Raw genomic sequence first — 26,923 nt, 5'->3', positions numbered from 1 at the left:
TTTTAGTGGGGGTTTCTTTTTGGATTAGGTTGGTGATCTTATTTCTTTGGAATCCATTGGATGTGAGTACGTTAGTGAGGGTGTGTAGTTCGGTTTTTAGGTGTTGTTCGTCAGCTAAGCGTTTTGTTCTGGAAATGAGTGTCTTGGCTACAGAGTTGATCTGGGCAGGGTGGTGGTGTGAGAGTGCGTGCAGATAGCGGTTTGTGTGTGTTTTCTTCTGGTATATAGTGTGTCCTAGGACAGATGGGACAGATGCCTCCTGCAGTACCCTGCTGCCCAAATGGGGTGGGAGGTGCATGAGGCCCTGTGTGCCCTGTTTTCAGCCTGGACGTCCTTCTGCAGCACTTTGCCAGCCAAAACAGGGCACAGGGGGCCTGCAACAGAGTGCTGCAGGAGGCCATCCAGGCCCCAAAATGGGGTGCGGGTCTTGTGTGGCACCCCTATGCCCCGTTTTGGCTAGCAGAGTGCTGCAGGAGACCATCCAGGCCAAAAATTAGGAATGGGGGGACTGCATGCAGCCCCCCATACCCCATTTTGGCTGCCAGAGGCACTGTGGGTGAGTCCTTTGATATTTCCAGGCCAGGCCAGCCCCGCAGGCCAAATTTAAGCACCCAGTGGGCCGGATCTGGCCCGCGGGCCTTGAGTTTGACACCTCTTGTCTAGAACTTCCAGTACTCACTCAGGGAAATCAAAGACAAAGGGTTAGGGCAGATAAGTAAAGCTTATTACAGATACAAAATATTCCTAATCAAAAAAATAAATCTACTTCTTTGAAATTTAATAACAAGTAAGAGATATACCAATAGCTTAACTACTGTACAGCACTCGTGGATCCACAAATTATGGCCTATCTAAAATGAAAAAGAATATCTTGCAGTAATATAGACATGTGGATGGTTTTCAAAGTACCTTTATGGTTTGAAACCCTTCCACCTATGTACAGACTATGATCCATTGCTTCCTCTGATAAAATTCAGTTTTAGATTGAGTACCAATAAGAACCTGAGATCTCTTTTCTGTTCATGAGCCATAACCTTCGTGTTTAATGCCATCTAGGCAAAATAACTTAGTAGTAGACTATACTGTGCTTGTTTGCCTTGTTTTACTTGTTCGTTTTTATGTAATAATCATGCTGTATCTTGTGACTGAGACCTTGGAGTCAAGTTTGAGTCCAATATTTTTCTCAAACTATGATAAGATGAGTGTCTGGGAACTACTGCCAAGTTGTTATCAGTGAGCTGGGCATCAAACTGTAAAACAAATTGAAATTTCCAGCTTCACTGCCTACTTCCGATTGGTGTTTTCAAGTTGTACATTAAATCACTGCTTTTGACCCACTTCCATGGGCAATAGCTTTTTTTAAATGGCTTGTCATCATAGTTATGTGACATGTCTATTTCACTCAATCTATTCTTTAGATGACAGAATAGTATCATTAACAGTATCATCCAGAATGACTTTTGGGTAATAAAACTGTTATCCTTGCTGAAATGCTGTAAAAAGTTTTGGAAAAACTTTAGGAAAGGCATCATTAAACGCAGTGAATGTGCAAAGCCATCTGTTTAGTGTACCAAGTTAAGTCAAAGTCTTATCTCTTTTGCAGCAACCAGAATCTTTCCAGTGAAAAGAACCCATGTGGTTTACACCAGTGCCAGACAGACACTGGAAGAAAATTAGAAGTAATAGTTGTTTACCTGCAGTTTGTAAGTATTTGATCATCATACACTATTTTTTTAGACATTTTAAGATTTTAACCATGATCAATTTTACAAAATCCACTACCACTGATTTCTTAAAAAGCATAATGATTATGATAGGGGTGCCTTAATGAGCCCTAGTCAAAGAAGAAATTAAACTGAAACTCTAAAACCATTTTCTCGCATTGTATGGCCAAGGAGGTCTTTGAGATGAAGAATTTTCTAATGGGTCATTTCAGTGGTGAAATCTAAAATTTGTTACTACCAGTTCTGTGGGTGTGTCTTGGTGGGGGGGGTTAATGTGACTGGGTGGGCGTGGCCAATTTTTTTTTTAACTTTTAAAACCATTTTTTTTTACAACCTCTTTGGTGAAGAGGTTGTAAAAAAATGCTTTCAAAAGGCTCTGACGATCCCAGCTGAGTCGCCTGATCAGCAGAGGCTTTTTTTCTTTTAAATGCCTCTGACGATCAGGCAACTCAGTTTGGATCGTCAGAGGCTTTTAAAAGAAAAAAAACCTCTTCCGATCAGGCAACTCAGCTTGGATCATCAGAGGCATTTAAAAGAAAAAAAGCCTCTGCCAATTAGGCAACTCAGCTGGGATCATCAGTGGCTTTTAAAAGCATTTTTTCTACAACCTCTTCAGAGGTTACTTTTAAAAGCCTTTAAGGATCCCAGCTGAGCCGCGCGATCATCAGACGTTTTTTTTTTTACTTTTAAAAGCATTTTTTCAGCCAAAGGGGTTGTAGAAAAAATACTTTTAAAAGTTAAAAAAAAAGCCTCTGATGATTGTGCGGCTCAGCTGGGTATGGGGGGAGGCAGGGATTTTTGCTACCGGTTCTCCGAACCACCTGCCTCCATTGCTACCGGTTCGGGAGATCCGGTCAGAACCGGGAGCATTTCACCCCTGGGTCATTTCTTTTCTATATACATGTACTGTACATACTTCCTCTTTCAAGATGCTATCATCTGTTGTTTCCACTTTAATTCTGATTTTTCCACCTCTTGCCAGGCTAGAAGTATCAAAACTTATCCTAGGAAACTATGTGCCTATCAACTTACCATATCTATTAAAATAATAGGTGGTTTCTCTTTCTTCAAGAAGTCAAAATATTAAAAAGATATGACAGTGAAGCCAAGAATAACTTTCCATATTAGGAAATAAATGTTTAACAGCACAACTTTTTAAAGTCTTTTAAATTAACTTTCCCTCATGAAAAAAAATTACTGTTTAGAAATATCTGTTCTACTGATATTCTTCACATGGAGAATATAAGGGGTGGGGGAGGGGGGAAAGCCAAACAGTGTCATGCCAGATTGTTCTAAAACTTTTAGGAATCTAAAGATTTAATCTTTGTATGTATTATATTTGGACTGAATTGAGTTCTTTTATTTTGTTTGAATAGGATGTTAAAATCCCATAAAAGTTATCATTCATTTATGTATAACATACCAAGCAAAAGGGTCGAAATAAAACTGGAATATTGTAACAATTTACAACAGGATATTAGGATTAATTAGTACAAACAGCTCCTCATGGGAAATAGATCCTATCTGGTTTTTACGAGACAAAACTAAGGTAAGCATTTTCATGGACCCTAGAGAGGACTAAAAATTTTAGGTAAAGATTTACAAGCCTCTAAAATGTTGCAAAATAATACTATATAACAATGAAAATAGTGAAGGAAGTGTTTAAGAATGAAATTAGAAAATACTTCTAAGGATTTGTTTATAGATAAGATATGAGAAATGGGATGAAGAGATATTTCTAACTTTAAAGAAGGTGATGAGTTACTAAATTTGTTTCAGAGGTGGGTTTCAGCAGGTTCTGACCAATTCTGGAGAACCGGTAGTGGAAATTTTGAGTATTTCAGAGAACCAGTAGTAAAAATTCTGACTGGCCCCACCCCCATCTATTCTCTGCCTCCCAAGTCCCAGCTGATCGGGAGGAAATAGGGATTTTGCAGTAACCTCCCCCTGGAATGGGGTGGGAGTGGAGATTTTGCAGTAACCTTCCCCTGCCACACCTACAAGCCACGCCCACCAAGCCACACTCACAGAACCGGTAGTAAAAAATTTGGAAACCCACCACTGATTTGTTTATATTTGTGATGAAGGATGCTTTTTCTCTATGGGCTGAGAAATCTCGTCTGTCTGCTTTCCAGGCAGTGGCTCTTCCTCTTGTCTTCCAAAACTATTCTTACAGCTCTTCTGTAAGCTCATCACTTCTGTGATGTTACCATGTTATAAACCATGTCCAGAGGCAACAGGAAATGCATCTCTCCCACCAAAAATATGAGGTTGCACATTTTTTAAAAAACCCAGTGATACCAATGTGCTTTATGCAATGCACTACATACATATATTATGCATGTAAAACTGAGAGAGCCTGTTTGGTCTAGTAGTTAAGGCACCAGGCTAGAAACCAGAAGATTATAAGTTCTAAGTACCCCTTAGGCATGAAAGCCAGCTAAGTAACTTTGAGTAAGCCACTCTCTCTCATGATGTCAGGCTCAGGTAACAAGCCACTCAGTCAATTCCTGTCACAAACAATGGATCAATATTTGGTTGATCAAAAAAAAAAAAAGGTGGGTCCTGTGCTTGTGAGAAAATGCTAGAAAGAAAGGAAAATATATGGGAAATTGATCTCAAGCCTTTTGTTATAATTGGTTAGAAAAAAGTGTGAGTGGAGGTTATGCTGAAACTCTTTGAACTTCAATATACAGCACTGCCTTGACAGTAGCAGTGACACAAGATTTTATGAATTCAATTTGTTTAATTCAGAGACTTTCCAAGCCAAGCACATAATACCATAAAACTTTTTTCTTCTTCTTCCTGGACATTTTGTAATTTGTGGATTTAATGATAAACTTTACTTTTTTTCTTGCTTGTTTATTTTTTATGGTTTTGAAATTTAATAAAATCATATCAAAAAAAAGAAAAGAAAAGAAAACAGCAACAAGTAAAAGCCAGGTGAATGAATGAGAGAAGAACAAGTCTTTCCCCATTTCACCTCATCATCAGAACAAGGTCTCTGATGAGGATGGGTGGGCTCTCAAGTGTTCTAGATCCCTGATGTTATATTGATCAATAGAATGATGCTTGGAAGGACATAGGTACCCAGTGACATTTTTAAACAATAGTTCGTTTAGTGACTATTCAAAATTACAATGGCACTGAAAAAAGTGACTTATGACCATTTTTATACAACTCTTACAGCATCCCCAGGGTCATGTGATCAAAAGTCACACTGAATATTTATGACCATTGCAATATTTTGGGGCATGCTTTTGCGACCTTCTGATAAGCAAAGTCAATGGGGAAGCCAGATTCACTTAACAACTGTGGCAAGAATGGGGCAAAACTCACTTAACAAACTTAACAACAGAAATTTTGGGCTCAATTGTGGTTGTAATTCAAGGACTATCTGTACTGTATTCCAAATTCATGGAGGAACTAAAGTAAGAAAGTAATTTAAACCACTGTATGATCTGTGCAAAATTTATCATCTTCTCTGTTTCAGCAAATATCACATTTTCTCATTCATCTTATTTGTGTGATGAGAAATAAAATTATCTGTAGTAAATCTCTTACTTTACCTTCCACAATATCAGAATATGATTTAAAAAAAAATCAATTATTTAGCAACCCATTCCCATATAGTAAGAAATTATTCAAATATATTTTAAAGAATGTATATTTTAAAGATATGTATATTATATCTAACTGGGCTGGCTTGATCCCATCCTCTCAGTTTTAATTGAATTTGGTTTTAATTGGGTTGTTTTTAATATCTTGGGCCGAAATTATTTAATTGTTTTTTAAATTGTTTTTAAATTTTATATGCAGTTTTATCTTGGCTGTACACTGCCCTGAGTCCCGCAGGAGAAGGGCGGTATAGAAATAAAATAATAATAATAATAATAATAATAATAATAATAATAATAATAATAATAATGGATCATGACTGAAAAATCTCACTGTTTTGAATGTATCACGCCCAGATATAAAAATGTGCATCAGAAGCAGGGTACAAATAATTAATTAAAATTAAAAATAACTGCCCTCATACTTTAATTAATATGACTTTCCTCAAAAAGACTTTGAAATAATACCTGATAATTTACCATCATTTACTGTCAGTGCTGAAATGTGGCATTAGCTTTTCCTGTGATTGATTTTAATGCCAGGAAGAACAATAATTATAATAATCTATTCCGGCACAGACATTGTTTCATAACAAAAGTCAGGTTGAAAATATTTCAGAGGTGTATCAAAAGTTCCATTTCTACTAATCACAAAAGCTTAAAAATAACAACACTGGCTGTGTTCATCAAATGAACCATGTTATGTTTAGCCATAACAAGTCCATTGAAACACAATGCTATGATGATTAATCATCTAATAGTAATGCCAAGTAACAGGGCCTTTAATACATTCTGAGCCCCAAAACCATGTACATATATTTGTAAAGCTTTGCGAAAGGCCAATATAGTTGGGGCCTCTCTAGTTTCTAAGGGAAACCTCAGCCCCAAACCCTGACTTGAACAGATTCTCTGTGGACCGGAGGGGCATGGTTTTGCATGCTGCCTGCATCCCGCAGATGGAGCTTTGCTTGTTTGCGCGGTCCAGTTTCTAGCATGCCGCAGCCTGGTGCTGGACCACGGACTGGGAGTTGGGGAACCCATGATCTAGATTATCCATTTCATCCAAAATGGTCTGCAGCTGCCATGTAACCATTCTCTACACAATCTTCCCTAAGAAGGGAATATTGGAAACTGGACAAAAATTGTTTAGCTACATCAGGTTGAGCAATAGTCCTTTCAGGAGTGGGCACACCACAGCCTCCTTAAGATACAAATAAATATAATAAATTAAAAATAAAATAAGTTAGTTATTTTACCCATCAATGTCAAAAAAAAAATGACAATAAAACAAAAACCCCTCCAGTTTTCAACAATAGGAAGAGTTCTCTATTGAAACAAGGTGGAATTAAATGCAATGTAAGAGAAATATTTTCTTGGCTTTTAAAAATCCCTGTACTTGAATGCCAAACCAATGTTTTAATCTCTAGAACTAAAGTTATAGCATTAGCTAATTTCATTATTGCTCTCAGTAATATAGTTCAATTCTGACCAAAGAAAATTCCATTTCAGAGGACTACTCACTTCTGTGCAGCTCACAAACCAAATATAGCCACTTGATCATAACAGTTCTTTTAAATCTAAGACAATTTATTGACAATAAAAAGGGCTTATTCTCATTTCTTTTACAATTACTTTACCATGGGTTTTTGAATATGTTCTTTAAAAGGCCTGTTGCTGCCTCTCAATGGCAACTTTTGTAATAATTTATTAGCAAACATATCTACATATCCACAGACAAATGCCACATTCTTTCGGATTGCCAGGTATGAAAACCTAAAAGGCATTCAAGTTTTCAAAATTCAGTTCAAGGATACATATATATTTATATATTAATCATCCATCACAGGTAATAATTAAACAACAAACACCATCTCAATTCTTTATTTTAATAATGTTTATATTATCTGAAATGATTACCTTAGTATAGACTTTCCCCAACTACTTCAGAATTCCTGGCCCATATTCAACCATCAGAGGTAGAAAATTTTCCCAAGTGAATTTTTCAGTAGTTAATTTTACTGAAGAAAAAAATCTTATTCCACAATCAGAAATACTACTTAGCATTTAATTATTTACATGGATATCTATAAATCATCCTATTTCAACATATTCATGACAGTTTTCCATACAGCATAACTACAAGCAGTTAAGAAAATCACAAAATTAACTACCAAAGACAATGTAAAATGTCAGCCCATCAGAACAGTTTTTACTGCTTGAGAAAGTTGAGCAAAGTGAAAGCACCATAACCCAGTGGCCAAGGTGTTCCACAGCATGGGGGAAGCCACCAAAAGACCACAGGAGGAATAGGAAGGCTTTCCAGTCTCTCCTGGAATAAATATGCAAGATGACCAGAGTGGGTAAGAAAAAAAATCCTAAAACCAGTACCCTGAACTGGGCCTGCAAGCTTATCAACAATTAGTTGTTGATAAGAATCAGCTACAGAGCTCTGGTGTAATGCTACGAAATCTACTGCTTCATGTTGAGCCTTGCATTTGGGGTCACATACAGCTTTCAAGTCACTTCCGCCTGCCTTCCATGCATATGCCTTGCCTTCCGTGCATGTGCTTTGCTCGCGCATGCACCTTCCATGCATGCGCCCAGTCTCAAAAACGTGCCTAAATAGGATGGCATAGAGCCAGGGTGGGTAGACAGCCCCACCTGTGATTTCCGCTACCGGTTCGGGCTAACTGGTCCAAACCGGATGAATACCACCTCTGATGAGTTTCCTCTCCAGTCATTATCTCCACTTGCTGTCAAGCAGGGGCAATAAAACTAGGAAGACTTCAGAGATGCAGATCTGTTCCTTCAATGGGACTGAGACTCCACTGAGAATTAACCTTGCAGCCATAATCAAGCCACTTTCATCACACAACAGCAGCAGCTGGGATTTCATTAAAGCTTGTTTTGACATGTAAGTAGACCTCAATTTATGACCACAACTGATCCCAAAATTTCTTTTGCCAAGTGAGTTTTGCTCCATTTTATGACCTTTCTTGCCACAATTGTTAAATGAATCACTGCAGTTGTTAAGTTAGTAATATGGTTAAGTGAATCTGGCTTCCCCATTGACTTTGTTTGTCAGAAGGTCACAAAAGATGGTAGCATGATCCGTGGGACACTGCAACCTTCAACAATATGAGTCAGTTGTCAAGCATCTGAATTTTGATAATGTGATCATGGAGATGCTAAAAGACATGTGAAAAACAGTCATGTCACTTTTTCCAATGCTGTTGTAACTTGAAATGGTCACAAAACAAATTTTATAAGTTGAGGACTACCTGTACCTTGTTCCTTATTCATCAAATAAGGACTTTCATAGCATCTTTGGCCCTATATAAGGTGACAATGTATTGTGAGCATTATCCACATATTGATGATAACCTTATCTCAAATAATTAACAACTTTCATGTAGATGTTGGGAGCCACCTATAAAATAGGCAACTGTATATATGTTTTAAATAAATAAGTGTTAAGGACAATAAGGGACAGAATTAGTCCTTGTGGCACCCTACTATTCCTCTTCTTCATACACTGTATTCTGCTTAGGAAGGAGCAGAAGTAATGCAGAAAAGTGCTTCCTACACCCAAACATCACTAGAGTTCCTGAAACTCTAGAGTTCCAGCCATGATGGCTGATGGTACAGAATGCTACCAAAAGGTCTAATAGAATAAGAACAGGCGCAATCCAGATTTCCAGGTACCAACACAGGTGATGTCTCTTCTGCTACATATACTTCCCCTTTCTTAAGAGACTCTCAAAGCAATGCAAAGACAGTATCAGAATCATCTCACAAAGCTATGTCCACTGGGTAACTAATCCAGAGCAATTGTTAGCAACTTTGTCAACAAAGAATTTCACATGTTACATCTTCAAAGATACATTCTACAGTCTGTAGAAACAATGAGTCTGAAGAGATAATCATTTTCCATTTTTATCATCATGCTATATTTCTGAATGCGGATACACAATCATGTTTAATTAGATTCTTTGTTTTTTTTTTTCTACTGTTGTTCTCAGTGTCTAGTCATCAGCTTTATTCTGGGCCCTTCACTTCCAAATTCCAAAACACAAATACATGGCATAAAACACTCAGGAAACCATTAATAATAGTAACAACAATACTATCAGTGGTAAATAGGATTCAAAATAAATAGGCAATATTAGTTAATATCAGAGTTTCAATATTTAATAATTTTTCAGGAGATTACTCCAAGTATATGAAAGAAGTCAGATGATTTTCCAATACAAACTAGAAATTTTCTAATTGCAATTACTCTCTCCCTAACAGCACAATTGCATGCAAAATGCTTCCTATCACATTTTCTGAAAAACCAAGGTCTCTATCCAACTGTTATGGAGACTTGGCATCCTAGAAGTCTTTATGCAAACATGTCAGGAAAGCACCAAGTCAGTACAGAGAGTGTTCTAAAGCCAAAGGAAAGGGATCCACCCTCCAGTGAGATGATAATCTTTCACCACAAATTTGGAACTTCTGTGCCTTCAGATGCATATACTGGCAAAACTAGACTTTGCATCAGTTATGTGAATTCAATTAACAAGCATATTATGAGCATAAAAATAAATTAAAAAACCCTCCAGCATAATCATGGAGAATGAAGTTTAGCCAGTTTTGCTTGCCATAGCCTTTTACCTTAAAATAAAGAAATAAATATTAATGTCACACAGAAGATCACTAGCCATTTCTACCATCTAAAGCATTGATGGTGAACCTTTTCGGCACCGAAAAGAGGAAAACAAAATCATACCAGCCATCATTTGTCTAAAATAAAACGGCAAGTCAGAGGTGTACAGGATTTACTAAGTGACTAACTTTGTTGAGCCAGAGGTCACTTGTGATTAGATCACATCAATAGTTCTCAAAGTGTGGTCTGGGGACCGATGGGATCTCTGAGAAGATTTCAAGTGGTCTGCAAAGTGGAATAAATATTTTTAAATTAATATTTTAATATTTCTGATACAGTAAATATTGATAGTTAAAACCCACACAAATCAAAGCTCTCTGGGGTCCTCAATAATTTTTAAGAACGTAAAGGGGCCAGAAGACCAAAATGTTTGAGAAGTACTGGTTCACATCAGTGCCTTTGAATTGAGCAGCTTTTGAGGTTTGATTAAGATCCTTGGTTATTATTATTTTATTACTATAATTAGATTCCTATCCAACCTTTTTAAATTATATGTTTTGATCAACTCCAGGCAGCAAACATACTTAATACTCCAGCCTAATTTCTCTGCAACAACCCTGTGAGGTAGATTGGACTATGAGAGAATGATTGATCCAAGTTACCCCGCCAGCTTTCATGCATAAGGCAGGTCAGTTTTCTGGCTTCTAGGCCAGCACTTTAGCTTTTGCACTACACTATGATTGTCCGGCCTCTCATTTTGAAAAACTATTTTATAAACTGGTTTGTAAAACCTAACAACTGATTTAAATTATGGAAAAGATCATTGTTTCATTCCTTACACTTTCATCTTAACTCTTGACATTCAACTCCTGTACTGTACTGTACTCAGAAAAGTGTAATGTTGCTTCTTTTAAAATCCCTTGCCTTCAATTTATCTCTGAATTTTTGCAATGGGTATTCCCAACACCAAGGCAAAATTCATCATATTCTGTTTCTTCACACGCACAAAAATTGTACAGTTCCAAGAGCTTGGTTCCTTTAAATCCAACAGTTTTAAAGGAATAGAACACAAAAATCAATTTATATAAAAACTGGAACTCTTTCTCCCCTAGGAAAGATCTGGTTTTCCAGAATATCCCATTCTAATACTGTAAAAATGTTTCAAACATGTATGTTTATTCCACATGAATAAACATACTACGAAAAAACTTCACTATGAATTCAGCTTTTAAGTAAAAATGAACTACCTTTGACATGATCCAGCTTTGACCAAGTAATTTTAGAGTTCTTGATTTAATTCCAATACTGATTGGGTGGCCTCTGCACAGGTTTAGTAAAAGGGAAGAAAAAATAAGAACATATTTATTTTAATTAAAGACAAATACCAGGAAATAATGTGCAATTAAGAATCAATACGTGGTAGCTTTTCTTCATTGCAGTTTGCCACAGTTTGAGTCTACTGAGTATTAATTCACGTACCGTAGTCGCATATATCTGAATATGTACTCAGAAACACGTTGCCAAATCTTAAGTGAACTGTCTGTTTACACAGCAGGGAGTTAAATCCATGCCAAGATGTTTCTTCCCAGAGCTTTTTGGCACCTCCGTTACCTCAAGTATTTTGCTTGTTTGCCACTGTTGCCGATGATCTTTGCTCTTCTTTATACACATTATTTATTCTTTTTGTATTATGAATTGTTTGCATATTCTCCTGTTTTTTAAAGTTACTATATAATGTTTATTATTCAGGGTTTTTTTTTTCAAGTTTTCACTTATGTTTAATCTTTTTAAGCCCCCAAACCATTAAAGGAGTGGATGACATACCAACACTTTAGATAAAGGCATATTGAAGCAATCCATCTCCCCAATCACTACAAAATGCTTAGCATTCACAAACAAGATGCAAAAATATCCCAGCTTGTTTAATATGTTATCATTTTTAATAGTCAACTCAAGATTTACAAGGGTGGTGGACAAGCTTTTGAGTTTCCAACAATTCTCCCTAGAGTGAGACCTTGAAAATTAAAAAACACATTCATTATTTTGGAAATTTATTGGCCTAATAATGATATTTCATTAAGGTTTTCCCCTTGTGGTCCATCAGGCTGCGTTGGGGTTTTTTTTTTTTTTTTTTTGCTTTGTTTGAATGTAGTTTTTAATGATAGTAGACTTGGAGAGCAAGTAGATAGACAAAGCATTTTGTTCATTAATCAGAAGTATAAGAGTTGAGCACCAAGCACCCAGGTTTATAAATATTTATATCCTAAAATTATAATAATCTACAATTGATTTCTAAGGCAATTTACAGCAAGTCAATTCAAAGATCATGCCGAATCATACTTTGTTGGAATATAAACAGGAAATCTTTCTTGCTAGCAAATTGCCTATATAATATTATCTGCCAATAGACCATAGAGTTCTTTCATTGGACCACTTTAATGTTTTGCCCTCTGCTATATTGAAAGGAATATATAACAATATTCTCTTTGTAAAGAAACTATATTGTTTCTTTGTCTTAATGTCATTCTGCTTTATTTTACCTTCCTCTCCAAATATATCTCCAACTCTGCTATTCTAGTCCCACATCCAGTATTCTCTTTAGAGACTAAAATTGCAATTGCATACTCACTAATTTAGTAGTAAGTTGTAAACAGATATCCACAATATGATACAAAATCCAAGTAGAAATCTCTGTCTTTGGAGCTTTGAAATAGAATCTCCCAATCAAAATTGAAGACCTGGTACACAGAGCATCCTAAATTATAATGTGTTTTATTTGGTTTTTGGCACAGTGTATGTGCAATCCTAGCCACTGTAGTTTGTTCAATAAACCATAGTTTAATATGTTTAGTTCAATGATGAGAAAAGTAAAGTTCTACATTTAGGCAAGAAAAACCAAATGCACAGGTATAGAATAGGTGGTAACTGGCTCAATAGGAGTAACTGCGAGAGGAATCCTAGTGGACAATCATTTAAATATGAGCCAGCAGTGTGCTGCATTTGCCAAAAAAGCCAACACAGTCTTAGGCTGCATTAACAGAGGGCTAGAATCAAGATCAAGTGAAGTGTTAGTAGCGCTTTATAAAGTTTTGGTAAAATCACACTTACAATACTGCATCCAGTTTTGGGAGACATGATATAAAAAAGATGTTGAGACTCTAGAAAGAGTGCAGAGAACAGCAACAACGATTAGGGGATTGGGGGCTAAAATGTATGAAGAATGGTTGCAGAAATTGGTTATGTCTAGTTGAATGAAAAGAAGGACTAGCAGGGTTAGATAGCAGCGTTCCAATATCTAAGGGGCTGCCACCAAGAAGAGTGGGTCAACCTATTCTTCAAAGCACATGAAGGCAGGACAAAAAGCGATAGATGGAAAATAATCAAGGAGAGAACCAACTCAGAACCAAGAAAAATCCTGATAGTTAGAATAATTAATCAGCGGAAAGACTTGCCTCCAAAAATTGTGGGTTCTCCAACACTGGATGCTTTTAAGAAGAGATTGGACAACTCTTTGTCCAAAATGGTATAGGACAGTGATGGTCAACCTTTTCAGCACAGAGTGCAAAAACTGGAACACACGCATGTGCGTGCGCCAGAGCGCCAGAACCCAGAAGAGAGCAACTGGCCAGTGCACGGCGGCCAGCTGCTCTTCCGGGTTCCGTTGCGCGCATGCACGTGCCCACAGAGTGGGCTCTGCGTGCCATAGGTTCACCATCATGGGTATACGATTTCCTGCTTGAGCAGGGGGTTGGACCCGAAGACCTCCAAGGTCCCTTCCAACTCTGTTATTCTGTTAATATATCATGGCTTAGCACTGTAGGAACTCAGTGCAGATCCATCCTCTTTTACTGTATATTAAAGAAAAACAGTTTGCTTTTTGCCTTCACACAGTGTATGATTCTCAGTAAGGATGAAGTTAAAACACTGCCTTCTCTGTGTATGCCAGGAGATCTAGGAGAGGAAAACAGTTGGTGGCAACTACAGACAATGCCTGGCTATCAAGGCTTGCCAAGATTGTGAACCCTCTGTCAACATTACAGAGCCAGCTTTAGAGTCTATAAAAAGAAGAGAAAGCCTTCACTTGCACGAATATAAGAGGTCAGCTATTTTGTGATCAGAAAAAACATGAACTAAGTAAGCCAGTCTTCAGTGGATGCTCATGAAAATAATAAATATTTTCCTTTCTCTACCAAATAACCTTTTAAGCATTCTGCTGACCATTACCCCTTAGAAGACATGGGTAAAATGAGACCTTTGAGAGGCAGTCTAATTACTGTAGCTCATGTACTGTCAGAGGTAGAAAAAGACAAGACTTACACATTATACATACATATGTAGTCTATGGAGTTCCATATCAGTACACTATTTTCTGGTGTTGTCTGCAGCTTTTAATAAACCCTGGCATACTCTGTCATACCAATGTAAGTAATGATGGTCAATCATGCCAAAACATACCATCCACTCACATGATATCTATTCATCCCATTGAAGGACTGAGACACAATGATACTTCAGTGTCCTTTATTCCTGGAATGTCCAGTTCCTGTCTAATAAATAACCTGTGCCTAGCAAGCAGCTGCAGAACATTCTGACATTTCAGAATGTGCTCCCATCATAGTCATCATAGTCATAGTCCTGGGAATCAACTAAAGGGGTACCTCAATAGACAAAATTCAACAGAGGCCAAAACCTTCTCCTGCCATTTCATTTTTATCTTGCCCCAAGAGGCTTCCATATAAATTATGAAGTGCCACAAACAGTGGCAATTATACCAGTTGCATGGAGTTTGCATTTCAAACCCAAAGCTTCAAAAAGAACTCCATTCCAGAATTTTTCCTAAACGCACATGCTTAGATAATGCACAGAGAAGGGGGGAAATGCTGGGTTCACCCATTTGTACAAGTGGCAGACTCTCAAAACACCAACAATAACAATCAGGATTTTTGTGCCATTTATTCTCTGTGCACTAAGAAAAAAATGCAGAGTGTTATGCCATTGGCAAGAAAAATAACAACATAAATCCAGAAACAAGCACATGTATAAGCAAATAAAGACCACCATCATTATATATAAGATCTTAATTACAGACCTCATTACAGACCCTGGACCAGAAATCCTCAGTGGCACATCTTTTCTTAATAGTCCCATCTCTTCCTATGCGGTATCATTGCTTCCAATAGTAGAGAACATACTGTAGGTAGTCAGTATATCACTGCTGCATGTTGACTTGTTTTTTTTTTTCCGCTGCACCCAATCTGCCCCATAGTTCAAGAAAATATTCAGTACATCAAGAGGTTGTATACAGATTGCTCTAGTAGCTGTTTATATTTCCAGAAAGCAGCATTGGAAAAATAATAAGAAGATCAGAAGATTAGCAGCATTTGAGGGATCATCATTTAGTTCAATGCTAGAACCTATATCTTTTCCCTTGGTACCTAACAATGTCATCTACCTAAATTGGTCCTGCAAGACATATATAGTATATAAAGCTTAAACTACGTATCTATTTTACATCATAAAATGAGAAAATACAATGAAGAAATCTCTTCTCCCTAGCTCAAAACCACACATATTCTCAAATACAAAGGAAAATGCAGGACATACACTACAGTATGCAGAGAAACAGATACACGACTTCAATGAATTACCTTCCAAGAGATAAAGGAAGGAGTCTTAGCACTGTCAGTTAATGCATGGCAACAGTGATGAAGGAAAGGCACACCCACATTCATGGCAACAGAAGGAAGCAGTACATTTTCCCTGCCTCTGTTGCCATGCATATATTCTGTTTTCTCCACATGAACCATTCCCTGATCATTATTTGGAGTATAAAAGCCTATTTTCATTGTTCCTTTCTCTCCCCCTCCCCATGTAACAGCCGATTGATAAAACAATTTACGTATGCTGAGCAATACTAAAATCACATGCATACAGAACTGAGAGGTCTCTTTATTAATTACATACACAAAGAGTTCTTTCCCACAACTCAGTTTAATGCTTTGCTCCCATCTGTGAATCATCAGAAACCTAAACTTTAAAGTCTTTCCCACTGTTAATTCTAACTGCCTCTGTGCTGGCTTATAGTCAGAAGACAATGTTCTCATTTCCCATGTAGGGAAGGCTGCTTTCACCTTCCCGCTTCTTAATATCATCAGCTGGAGGGAAACCATCTATCAATCACAACATTGATCCACCTGATAGGTTTGACACATGGATAAATCAGTAAGTTTAGCCAACTCTCAGAACCTGCCCTCCACTTTCACCTGGAATCTCTTCAAGTCTGGAGAGGATGGGATGGGAACAGCTTCCTATTGCCTAGACCTGCTGTAGGCCAATTAATGCAATTAGTTCAAAATAACAGTTTGGTGGGGATTACAAAAGCCCACTCTTTTCTGCTGTTTGTGATGTACTTCCCCCATCCTGGAAGAACATGGAATTTATTTTTTGAAAGCAATCAAAACAATAGCTGAAAGAAGTGGAAGAGAGATATGCTAAGAAGTTCAAATAGAGAGCTAATCTGTTGTGATCCTCATGCAATTCCATCCCCACCATTGCTGGTCAACTATTATTTGGGCTGTTCCAAACTGGGGTTGGTAAAGGAACCTAATGTCTACAATCCTGCCTCCCCATGGACCACCTAACAGAACCATCAACAAAATTGTTGCCTCCATGTAAAACTGCCACAACTAGTCAACTGCTCAATAAAAAAAAAAAACATTAGATAGTTAGCACTGACTTGTTTACCTAAAAGCATGCTATGTGGTTATTTTATTTTGGGCTAAACAGGACATATGATCTTTCTGATTACAACACGATATGTGAACAAGTAATTATAGTTTGTTCAACGAATTAATTTTAAAAAATATGAAATTATTGTTAGTATAAACTCAGGCAATCTGTCGTCCTAGCTTAAGACATGATAGTCTATGCTAAACCACTCACAAGTGTTGCATCCATCTCTTCATTTGGTGAAAGACTGAAGGACCCAATAATCTTTCTTTCACCGAAGGGAAGAAACTACACAAAATGACAGGGTTTACATTTCTAGGACAGGCTCCAAGCCTGACGCCCACTTGGAAGTCATTCCTCTTAATGCCAGCTGCCATGATTTGGTTGCTATTCTTTGAGGCCAATGTATTTCCACTATGTGCACTCACAGTAAAGCTGAATTACCTGAAGGGAAAATGTTTCCCCAACTCTGAACAATGCCCATCTTCCAAAGGATTGGGTTATGTACTAAGCACACGAAGGACCTTAGTTTTGAGAACATGAAAGTATATATGATTAGATGAAATTCACAACAGATGTAAGTTTTCAGGGTGGCAAAAGACCAGGGGAAAAAACATACTTTTTCAACAGCTCTGCAGAAATCATTAGGAAATCTAAGTAAAGGTTTGTGCCATACCACAGAGAAAGAAGCCCGGCCATCCGCAAATGCTTGTCAAATTCTAGAGAGGGTGTGAACCTGTCAAACCCGCAAAAGCCATCACTTGGTAGGGCCTTCAGATTTACCCTACTGAGACTTTAATGAACTAGATAAGACAACTCACAAGAGGCAGGTGTCACCCCCACCATACCCTGCTGGCCACGGGGATGCCACAAAGGATTCTTTTTGTCTCCCACAGCTGCGGATCCCGCCGCTATTAAAGAGCACAGGAGCAATGGCTAATTACAAAGAGAGAGAGTTGGCAGTTCTATTCATGTTCTCCATGGAAGCGGATACAGAAGGCTCAATTCCGCCTAGATTGAAGCTCTCTGGAAATTCTAGGCCAGAGGCGAGGAGGATTCGAGACTGCAATGCACACGTGTCCTTGCTAGAGGCAGACCCAAGAATCCCGCTCTTACACCACTCCGCGCATACTCCTCTGAAGGGCAGAACCAGCGTTACTTGCACCTGCCCGCTGCCAGGTGAAAGCGCCAGCCCTCCTTTCCCCGAGGAGGAGGAGGAGGAGGAGGAGGAGAAGAAAGAGAGCTCGAGCACCCGCGCCTCAGGCTCGGCCGACTCACCTCATTTTCCTCGCAGCTGAGCTTTGCGCAGCCGTTTCTAGCCAGCCGCCTTTCCCCCCGCCGCACAGCGGGAAGTTTCCCCGCCCCGGCCCGGGATTCGGCGACGCTCCTGCAGCAAAAAAAAAAAAAAAAAAAAAAAAGCGGCAGCAGCTGCTACTCTGGCTGTCAGATGCTCAATGGAGGAGCGCCCGAGAGGAGGAAGAAAAGCCCGCCGAGCGCTGGCGACTTCGCTCTTGCATCTGCTCTTCAATTCTGCCGCCTCGCTCGGCTCCTCCGGCTCGCAGGCAGTGGCATCTTCTTACCTCCCCCCTACACCCCCTGGCCAAGGGCGCTAGCTGGGGAGCCACTCCTCGGCGCCTGGCAGCTGGTCCAGGGCCCCGGCCATCTCCCCCCGCCGTTTTCCCGGGATGTGGCGAGGCAAGAGTGGGCGTGGGACAAATCGCTGGCGAGGGAGGAGGAGGAGGAGGAGGCGCACAAAGCCCGCGGGGCTCTGCTGCCCACTGCTGCCGAGAGACACTTCCGCCAGCCTGTCTGCCGCTGCTGCAGCTCTCACGAGCACCGCGGACCAGGCAAGCCCATCCAGGCACGCGCAAAGGGGAGAACGCCCGCCGAACGTTTCTGCAACACACACAAACACCGGCAAGCGCGCACGCGCCTGGCGGTACGAGCAAGGTGCGGGCGCCCTTCCGCTTCGCTTGGTAGGACTGTGTGCCGATTGTCTTTTAAAAAAGGAGCCGGGGCTCCGCCGCTGGTATTTGCAGTGCAGTTAATGCAGAATCGTAGGGTATCCTAATTCAGTGTATTTTATGTGTGCCCGCAAACTTTCGTGGGCTCTTGCCGTCGTTTTATTCCTTAAAACCGATACAAAATGCGATGCTGTGGGTATACTGTGTAGCTGCCGGTCTTGCGCCTTACGACTTGGTATGGGATTTACCTCAAAACCAAACACCCTGGCTGGGAATCCATTGGAGCCTGTTGCAATATTTTCAGGATCAGACTCAATAAAGATAATAGAAGTTATAGGTTTAAATATAATTCTCTTTAATCATAATAGGCATTCTATATTCGCTGAATATTCAAGATAGAAGCAAGGAAAATGGGGAGGATGGCTCCTTTTATATACAAGGGGCGGAGCCAGGAATGGGAGTGGTAAAATATGAATACATTAAAGCTCAAGTAATAAGTTAACCCCTGATGTTCCATATATACATTATTTACACATTAGAGAATAAGGCATTTACATCTGACAAATCCCCCTCTAAATGCCGGTTCGTTATACAACACCAGTTACATTCAGATTCAGGACAATATAATACATATAATTTAGAAGTTAAATATTTGTGTTGTTTAGAAGGTAAGGGTTTTGTTAATATGTCAGCTAATTGTTCAGAAGTATCACAATGTATTGCTTTGATGAATCCGTCTTGAGATAGTTGTCTCACGTGCTTAAATTTTATATCAATATGCCTGGACCTTTGTCCAATTGCATCGGATCTAGAAATTTCAATGGCCGCTTTATTATCTTCATGCATAATAAATGGTAAAGTAGGTTTCTTCCAAACATCTGTGATCAAATCATTGAACCATACAAGGTTATTTGCAGCTTTAGACAAGCAAACATATTCTGCTTCTGTGGTAGAGGTGGCTACCAGTTCTTGTTTACCAGTATACCAGTAAACTGGACAATCGTTCAATAGAAAAACATAACCAGAGGTACTCTTTCTGCATGATGTATCACCAGCCCAATCTGCATCAGCATAACAAGTAATTTTTGGTTCTTTGTCATTATTGGGTTCCAATATTAAACAAAAATCTAATGTACTTTTCAGATATCTTAAAATTCTTTTGACAGCTTCCCAATGATACAAGGTTGGTTTGCTAACATATCTTGACAATAAATTGAGAGGTAATGCAATATCTGGCCTAGTCCAATTAGATATATAAAGGAGTGAACCTATAACTGATCTGTAAAATGTGTTGTCTTTAAACTCAGGGGAAGATTCATCATTGTTTCTAAGAAAATCAGTTTGCATAGGTGTGTCACATGTTTTGGCATTATTTAAGTTACATTTGTTTAGGAGTTCAATGATTTTATCTTTTTGAGTAAGTTTGAATCCCCTTTTTGTTTTGTTAATTTGTACACCAAGGTATTTATTCACTCTACCTAGTGATTTCAATGAGAAGTGTTCGTTTAACTTATTTACAAAGATTTCCCTGCTCTCTTTATGCTTTCCAATATATAAAATATCATCCACATAAATTAATACAAATTCAATATGATCATTACTCTTTTTTACAAAGAAACAGTTATCAGCAGTGGTGGCGTTGAAATCCATGGTCTTTAGTACTTTTACCAAACAATCGTACCATCTTTTGCCAGATTGCTTCAATCCGTACAGACTCTTATTTAGTAACCAAATTTCGTTCTTATTAGTGTATTGACTGTGTGGTGCTCTTACATATATTTCCTTATCTAATTTTGCATGTAAGTATGCAGTCTGTATGTCATATTGAAACACGTCTAGATTGAGTGCAGATGCTACTACAAGAGCTGTTTTGACACTCTCTGTTCTCACTGTGGGTGAATATGTGTCAGTATAGTCTTCTGGATATTTTTGTGCATAACCTTGTGCAACTAGTCTGGCCTTGTATAAGGTATTACCTCCTTCTAAATTCTTAATTTTATAAATCCACCTGGTACCTATAATTGTTTTATCCTTAGGTGCGATCGCAGGTGTGAATACATTTAATCCTTGTAAACTTTTCATTTCTTTTTCCATAGCTAGTTCCCATTTTTCTCTTTCTTCACGGGGAAGTTTCAATACTTCCTCATATGTATTAGGTGTTATTTGTTCTCCATCCATATGCATAATATAATCTTTGTATTTATTTGGTATTTGGTTTCTATTATTTCTAATATTTCTTTCAGGTTTGCTATGGTTGTCATGCAAATATCTGGCTTCCTTTTTTGTTAATGTGTCTGTCTTTATTTTATGCTGACTATTTGTCCAAGTTTTGGTTTTGTTCTTACTTTTGTTAATATTTTGATTTTCTGTTGTTCCTTCCTCGCAAGATATATTATCTTTGCTTTTATTAGGAAAAATTTCATTAAGGTGCAACTTAGACCAATTGGCCTGCTCATGAAACACAGCTGTTCTGGATACTATAAATTTGTTATTATTATCGATGAATCTGTACCCTTTGGTTCCAGTTTCGTATCCCATGAATCTTAATCTCCTGGATACGTTTTCTCCCTTTCTCCTCAATTGTTTAGGTATGTGCACGTCTGCAGTAACTCCAAATATGTGCATGTGTGCTAATTTAGGTTTTCTATTGTACATCACCTCATATGGTGTCTTATTCACAATACTGGACCATGTTCTATTTTGAGTGTAATTTGAATAATGTAAGGCTTCTGACCAAAATTGTTTGCCTAAACCAGCATCCTCTAATGTGCATCTAATCATGGTTTGTAGTGTGGAGTTCTTTCTCTCTGCAATCCCATTTTGAAAGGCAGAAAATGGATTGGACGTGAAATGTAGCATCCCTCTATCCTTTAACCATTGGGAGAATTCTTTAGACATGAATTCACATCCCCTATCTGTCATAATTTGTTTTATTCTGATATTATGTTGTGTTTCTATGCGTTTGTAGAATTCCTTAAATTTCTGAAAGGTTTCATCCTTGTGCTTTAGTGTGTAAACAAAACCATAGCGACTGTAATCATCCACTATTGTTAGGAAGTAACGTTTTCTATAGGTAATTGATGGAGTTAATGGACCAACTAAGTCCATATGTACCAAATCAAAAATATTGTTAGTTGATCTGTTAGATTTTTTTGGTCTAGGACTGGTTTTTAGTTTGGTGGATTTACATACTGAGCATTCTAAATAATTTTCACAATTTTTTATTTTTACACCTTCTGCGTGTTCAGTCATTTTTTGTACTACAGGAAAGCTTGCATGTCCTAACTTCCTATGTAAGATATGAGCACACTCATCATGAATTGGTTTACCTATTTTTGGTTTCTTCTCATTGTGTGTATTTTTGTTATCATGAGTTATTTTACATTCATCATTGTCACTGTTACTGACATTTTCATCATCTGCTTCAATACAATCTTCCATATTTGAATCAATGTTATGTAACCATCTTTCTTTGGTTATCAGATAGGGTAGACCCCCTTTTATCATCACAGTGCCTACATTTGTTTTGTTCTTTTCTATAGTTGCTTTCCCCTTTGAGAAAACTATATTGATGTCAGATTCTCTGCTTAGTTTTATAGCACTTAGTATGTTGTGAGGTATTTCTGGGATTAATAATACCCCCTCTATTTTCCCTAAACCAGGCAAGGTCACATTTCCTCTGCCTAATACTTGAACCTTTTCTTGATTAGCTACCTTTATCACAAACTTATCTTCTGTAAATGAAGATAATATACTTTTGTTATTAGTGGTGTGATTTGTTGCACCAGAATCAATGAGCCAATTATTGTTCTCATCTTGTTGTGTTTTGGTGCTGTCTTGTTTATTTAGCCCATTTAGTGACCCAGATTTTCTCTCTTTTGAATTTTCTCTACCCCCTCTACTTTCTCTGTAGTTTGGTGGACTTCTATATTTGTGTCTATCTGTGGAAGATTGTCTGTAATTGTATTTGCTCCTATATTCTGGCCTATGTCTCTCCCTTGGGACTTTGGGACAGTCTCTTCTACTGTGTTCCCTGGATCCACAATTGTGGCATCTAAAGGCCTCATTATATTTATCTTGAAAGACTACTTTCCTAAAAGATTTGTGTTCTGTTTGGTTACTGGAACGATTTTTTCTTGAATTGTCTTCTGCTATCAATTTGTTAGATAGACTTTCTATTGATAAATATCCCAAATTAATGGTATCTAAGTGTGACATAAAGCTATCCCATGATGGATCAAGTGAATTGATAATAACACTTTTCATAGTTTGATCTGAAATCACTTCCCCCCTCAATTGCAGCTCAGCTCTTATTTTGTTTAGATTTATCAAATGTTCACTTATAGAAACCCCTGGTTTCACTCTAGAAGAAAAGAAATCCTTAGACATTCTTGTGGTTGTGGCTACGCTATCGCTGTGAAATAGATTAAACATGCATTGAATTATTTCTGATACAGTTAGGTTTGGTTTGATGCTATGATACATTGCAGGAGACACGCTAGAAATTATTATGAAAAATGCTCTATGATGTAAACAGTCTATTTTTAAAGTCCAAGGTCTTCTTGGAGGACTAGTTATAAAGAATAGTAAATTTTCTTTCATAAAAATAACCTGAAGCTGTTGGTACCACTCTTGTAAATTAATGCCATCAACTCTAAGTTTTGGGAAGTCACTGGGTAAGTTCCCCACATTATTTTGTCCATTACTTACAACCTGAGGCAGTCCGTGGTCTCTCAAGTGCAGGAAATTACAGAACGGCATTGGGATGCTTGTAACGAGTCTGCGCGGTTCTCTGGCCAGTTCAAGTCTTTCGGGGCCGTCTACGTAGTTTTGCACATGCGCGTTGCTCATTTCTTCTTTGGCGCCGTTGTGGAAGGTTCTCTCCATTTCAGCTCTCTCGATCCGCTCCTCTTCAGATGAGTCGGTCTCTGGCTCGGTTTTTGGGGCTTTGGTGATGGCGGCGGTTCTTCTCTTTCTCTTGTGTGTGCTGGCACTCGATTCTGTCTGCGGTGTAGGACGGAATCGGCATGGCTCTCTGGGCTCGGGTGTCGTCGTTTTCGAAGTCAGGATGGGAGCGTGCAGGTCTTGAGTTGTCGGTTTGATTGCTTGCTTCTTCGTTGATGTCTTAGAAATTTTCAATCTTGGCCCAAAAGCAGCAAAAAGTGTTTTCATTGCTGACTCTACTTGAGACTTTGTTAAATCGTCTTCACTTTCTGATTTTGGTTCATCTGAAGAGTTTGAGACTTCTTTTTCACTTTCTTCGTCTGATAGCGTTTTTCGCGCCAGAAATTTTGAACTGAGCGTTTTGATTGGCTCTGCTTCACTCTCTTTTGAAGTTCGTTGAAACCAAGATGGCTGCCGTTCAAAATTTCGCGCGGGGTCACATCTTTTCTTTTTTACGACTATTTTCTCAGTAGTCATTTCACTCACAGTTTTTTGATCTTTGGGTTTTTCTTTAATGATGTTTTTCTCTCTCGCTGCTCCGCTGTTCCTCAGCATCTCCTGGAGGTCCGCGATGAGGCTTTCATCATTCTTTTGGCTTTTTAGTATTTTTAATATTTCTGACCTGAGTTCGTTATTTTCTATCTCGATTTCTTCCTGGTCGTTATTTTCACTCATCAGTTCTTCTTCTTCAGTGGTGTATTCTTCGGATTCTCTCGAAATCGCATTAGTGGATTCGTTGATCATCTCTTGATCAGTTTCTATTTCTTTGCTGTAGGCCCTGGTGTTGGGCCTATCTTTCTTGGACATTTTTAATTACTTATTGAGTCAATTAACCATCCTCTGCTACCAGCTTGTTGCAATATTTTCAGGATCAGACTCAATAAAGATAATAGAAGTTATAGGTTTAAATATAATTCTCTTTAATCATAATAGGCATTCTATATTCGCTGAATATTCAAGATAGAAGCAAGGAAAATGGGGAGGATGGCTCCTTTTATATACAAGGGGCGGAGCCAGGAATGGGAGTGGTAAAATATGAATACATTAAAGCTCAAGTAATAAGTTAACCCCTGATGTTCCATATATACATTATTTACACATTAGAGAATAAGGCATTTACATCTGACAGAGCCGAAGTCGTTCCAGTCGGTTTCTTTGCCCCGAGCATTGAACAAAATAGAGCCCAAACTTGTAATGGCAGTAGTGGAGCCTACTTGCCGAGATGTGATTAGAAACTTTAAGCATTTAAAATGCAGCAATTTGTATTTTCAATGGGTGTTGTCCGGTTGAGTGGAACTGTCCTGAATTGGTAAGTGTGTGTACATATGTATATACGTATAATGTATACAATCCACGGATTCTTTTGGCAGAAAAGGAGAACAAAGTATTCTTTCAGCTTAATGGGTTTATTCTTGTATATGTCAGGGGAAATGACTCTTTTAAGCTATGGTAGCAGTTGGTGTTAGTGGAGAAATAGTTTCCATTTGCTGAATGGAAGATTCTCTTCTAAGTAGCTGCTACATAGGATCAAAGAAGAAATGTTGTAGGATGGAATCAAGCGTCTTCCAGGTGACATTTGGCCCAAGCCTTTAAAGTGACACAAGATCATGCCTACACAGTCTATAACATAATTCCAGAAATTGCAAAAGATGACAGTCTGTAGCTCCGAAGACTTCAAAAATATTTTACACCATTCAGAAAAAAAAAACAACCATGAAATGCCGAATTCAGAGGTGTGCAGGAATGTCAGAAAGATTTGTGAAATATGCCATTGTTGTGAGTATGAAAATTAAACACAATGTAGTTTAAAATGATATGTGAATTTCTATGTCTCAACTTAACCCATGAGTGTGCACGGAGTCATTGTGCCAAAACTGCTTTGGAGCTCTTAGCTCACTATAAATTGAGCAGTTTTAAAGGCACATCATATTTTAAAGATACAGTACTTAATAAACAGACCAAACTCTCCCTGATATTTTTGCAGAATGCCTAAAATCAACAATTGGTCCTGAGAAAGGCTTTTGTAGCAATTTTTAATACTGATTCCATCCTCCTAACTTGATTCCGTTTTCTGGATTGGTCTGATTGGAAAATCAAAGGCAACTCTGAAGGGCTCCAGAAGATCTCTGGAAACTAAGTGATGCACATTGAGGCAAACTGTGTTCTTTATGTAAATACAGGTAAGGTCTCAGCTTTTGAGGTCATGGTCTTGAGGATAGAGATAGAAGAAGGAACTGCCATATTGTAGTACTCTCATACCAATCTATGATACATCTACATCTGACCACTACATTTCAAAAAAATAGAATACAGTTTGAAAAAGGCAAAAAGAAAAAAGTAACTCTGATATGTACAATTATTTCCCATGGCATGGTGAAAGTACACAGCTTTTTTTCTCCTCCCCAAAAAGGCCATCCAATAAAGCTTTTTAGAAGACAAACAAGAACAAAGAATTTCTTCACACAACATATAATTAAGGTATCAAATTGATCACATGGCATGGTAATGGCCACTCACTTGGATGGTTTTGATACATCCATGGAGGAGAAATCTATTAAATATTAGCAGTCTCTTCTACTAATTACAAAGGAATACCAGTTGCAAAGGAACAGAGTTGGAAGGCCTCTGTTCTTGCTTGAGAGCACGTAGGGGTAAATGAGTGGTCACTGAGAAACAGTATGGTGGACCATGTTGATTCTATGGCTTGATCCAGCAGAACTACTGTTACACTGATAGTAGAATTTAACAAATCATGAGCTTGATCTTTAGCAATCCTAAGTGAAAAACATACTGACAAGACTTTTGTTTTTATAGTATTAGATTAAAACAAAACTATAGTCATTTATAATGTACACATACATCATACACATGATGCAACAAATAAATTCTATCAATAAATTTTATATATAGGAATCCAGCACTAATGGTCTGATTTCACCTTCTCTGAATAAAAGCTAATAATTACAAATACAAAGGCAAAGTTCATGGAGATTCAAATTTCTTTGGAAAGTTATATTCTTGTGTAATACTTTAAAAGTTTCAATGTCAAATTCAACTCATATTGAAAGGTATAATTTTAATCAGAACAGTACATTGATGTTTATTGCTGTCCTGCAATTTCAATGTAGCATGTTGGAAATGTAATTTAGAAGGCTATCAATTTATTAAAACTTCAGCCTCTAAAAACCGGAGCTTAATGTTCCCTTTCCATTTGAGGAAAAAAGGTCTTTATTATTTAGCTTTTCAGAATCTGCTTATAATTTTAATCATTTCAAATATTTAGATAGTTTCCCCAAT

The 26,923-nt window shown here is 38.0% G+C and overlaps 1 protein-coding gene across 1 annotated transcript in view; it reads right to left on the bottom strand.

Annotated features, from left to right (window-relative positions):
- The window catches only part of EVL (Enah/Vasp-like), a 161,571-nt gene extending 143,526 nt beyond the window's left edge, over positions 1-18,045 (bottom strand). The window contains exon 1 of the mRNA XM_070941782.1: positions 17,997-18,045. Within this exon, the coding sequence (XP_070797883.1) occupies positions 17,997-18,001 (5 nt within the window). The 5' untranslated portion in view covers positions 18,002-18,045. The remainder of the gene's footprint in view (positions 1-17,996) is intronic.
- Between the last annotated feature and the right edge of the window lie 8,878 nt (positions 18,046-26,923).

This window comes from Pituophis catenifer, unplaced genomic scaffold, assembly GCF_029215685.1.
Source record: "Pituophis catenifer annectens isolate HBS135680 unplaced genomic scaffold, rPitCat1.0.hap2 SCAF_1, whole genome shotgun sequence".
Taxonomy (NCBI): domain Eukaryota; kingdom Metazoa; phylum Chordata; class Lepidosauria; order Squamata; family Colubridae; genus Pituophis; species Pituophis catenifer.
This window is presented reverse-complemented; position numbering and strand designations above follow the sequence as displayed.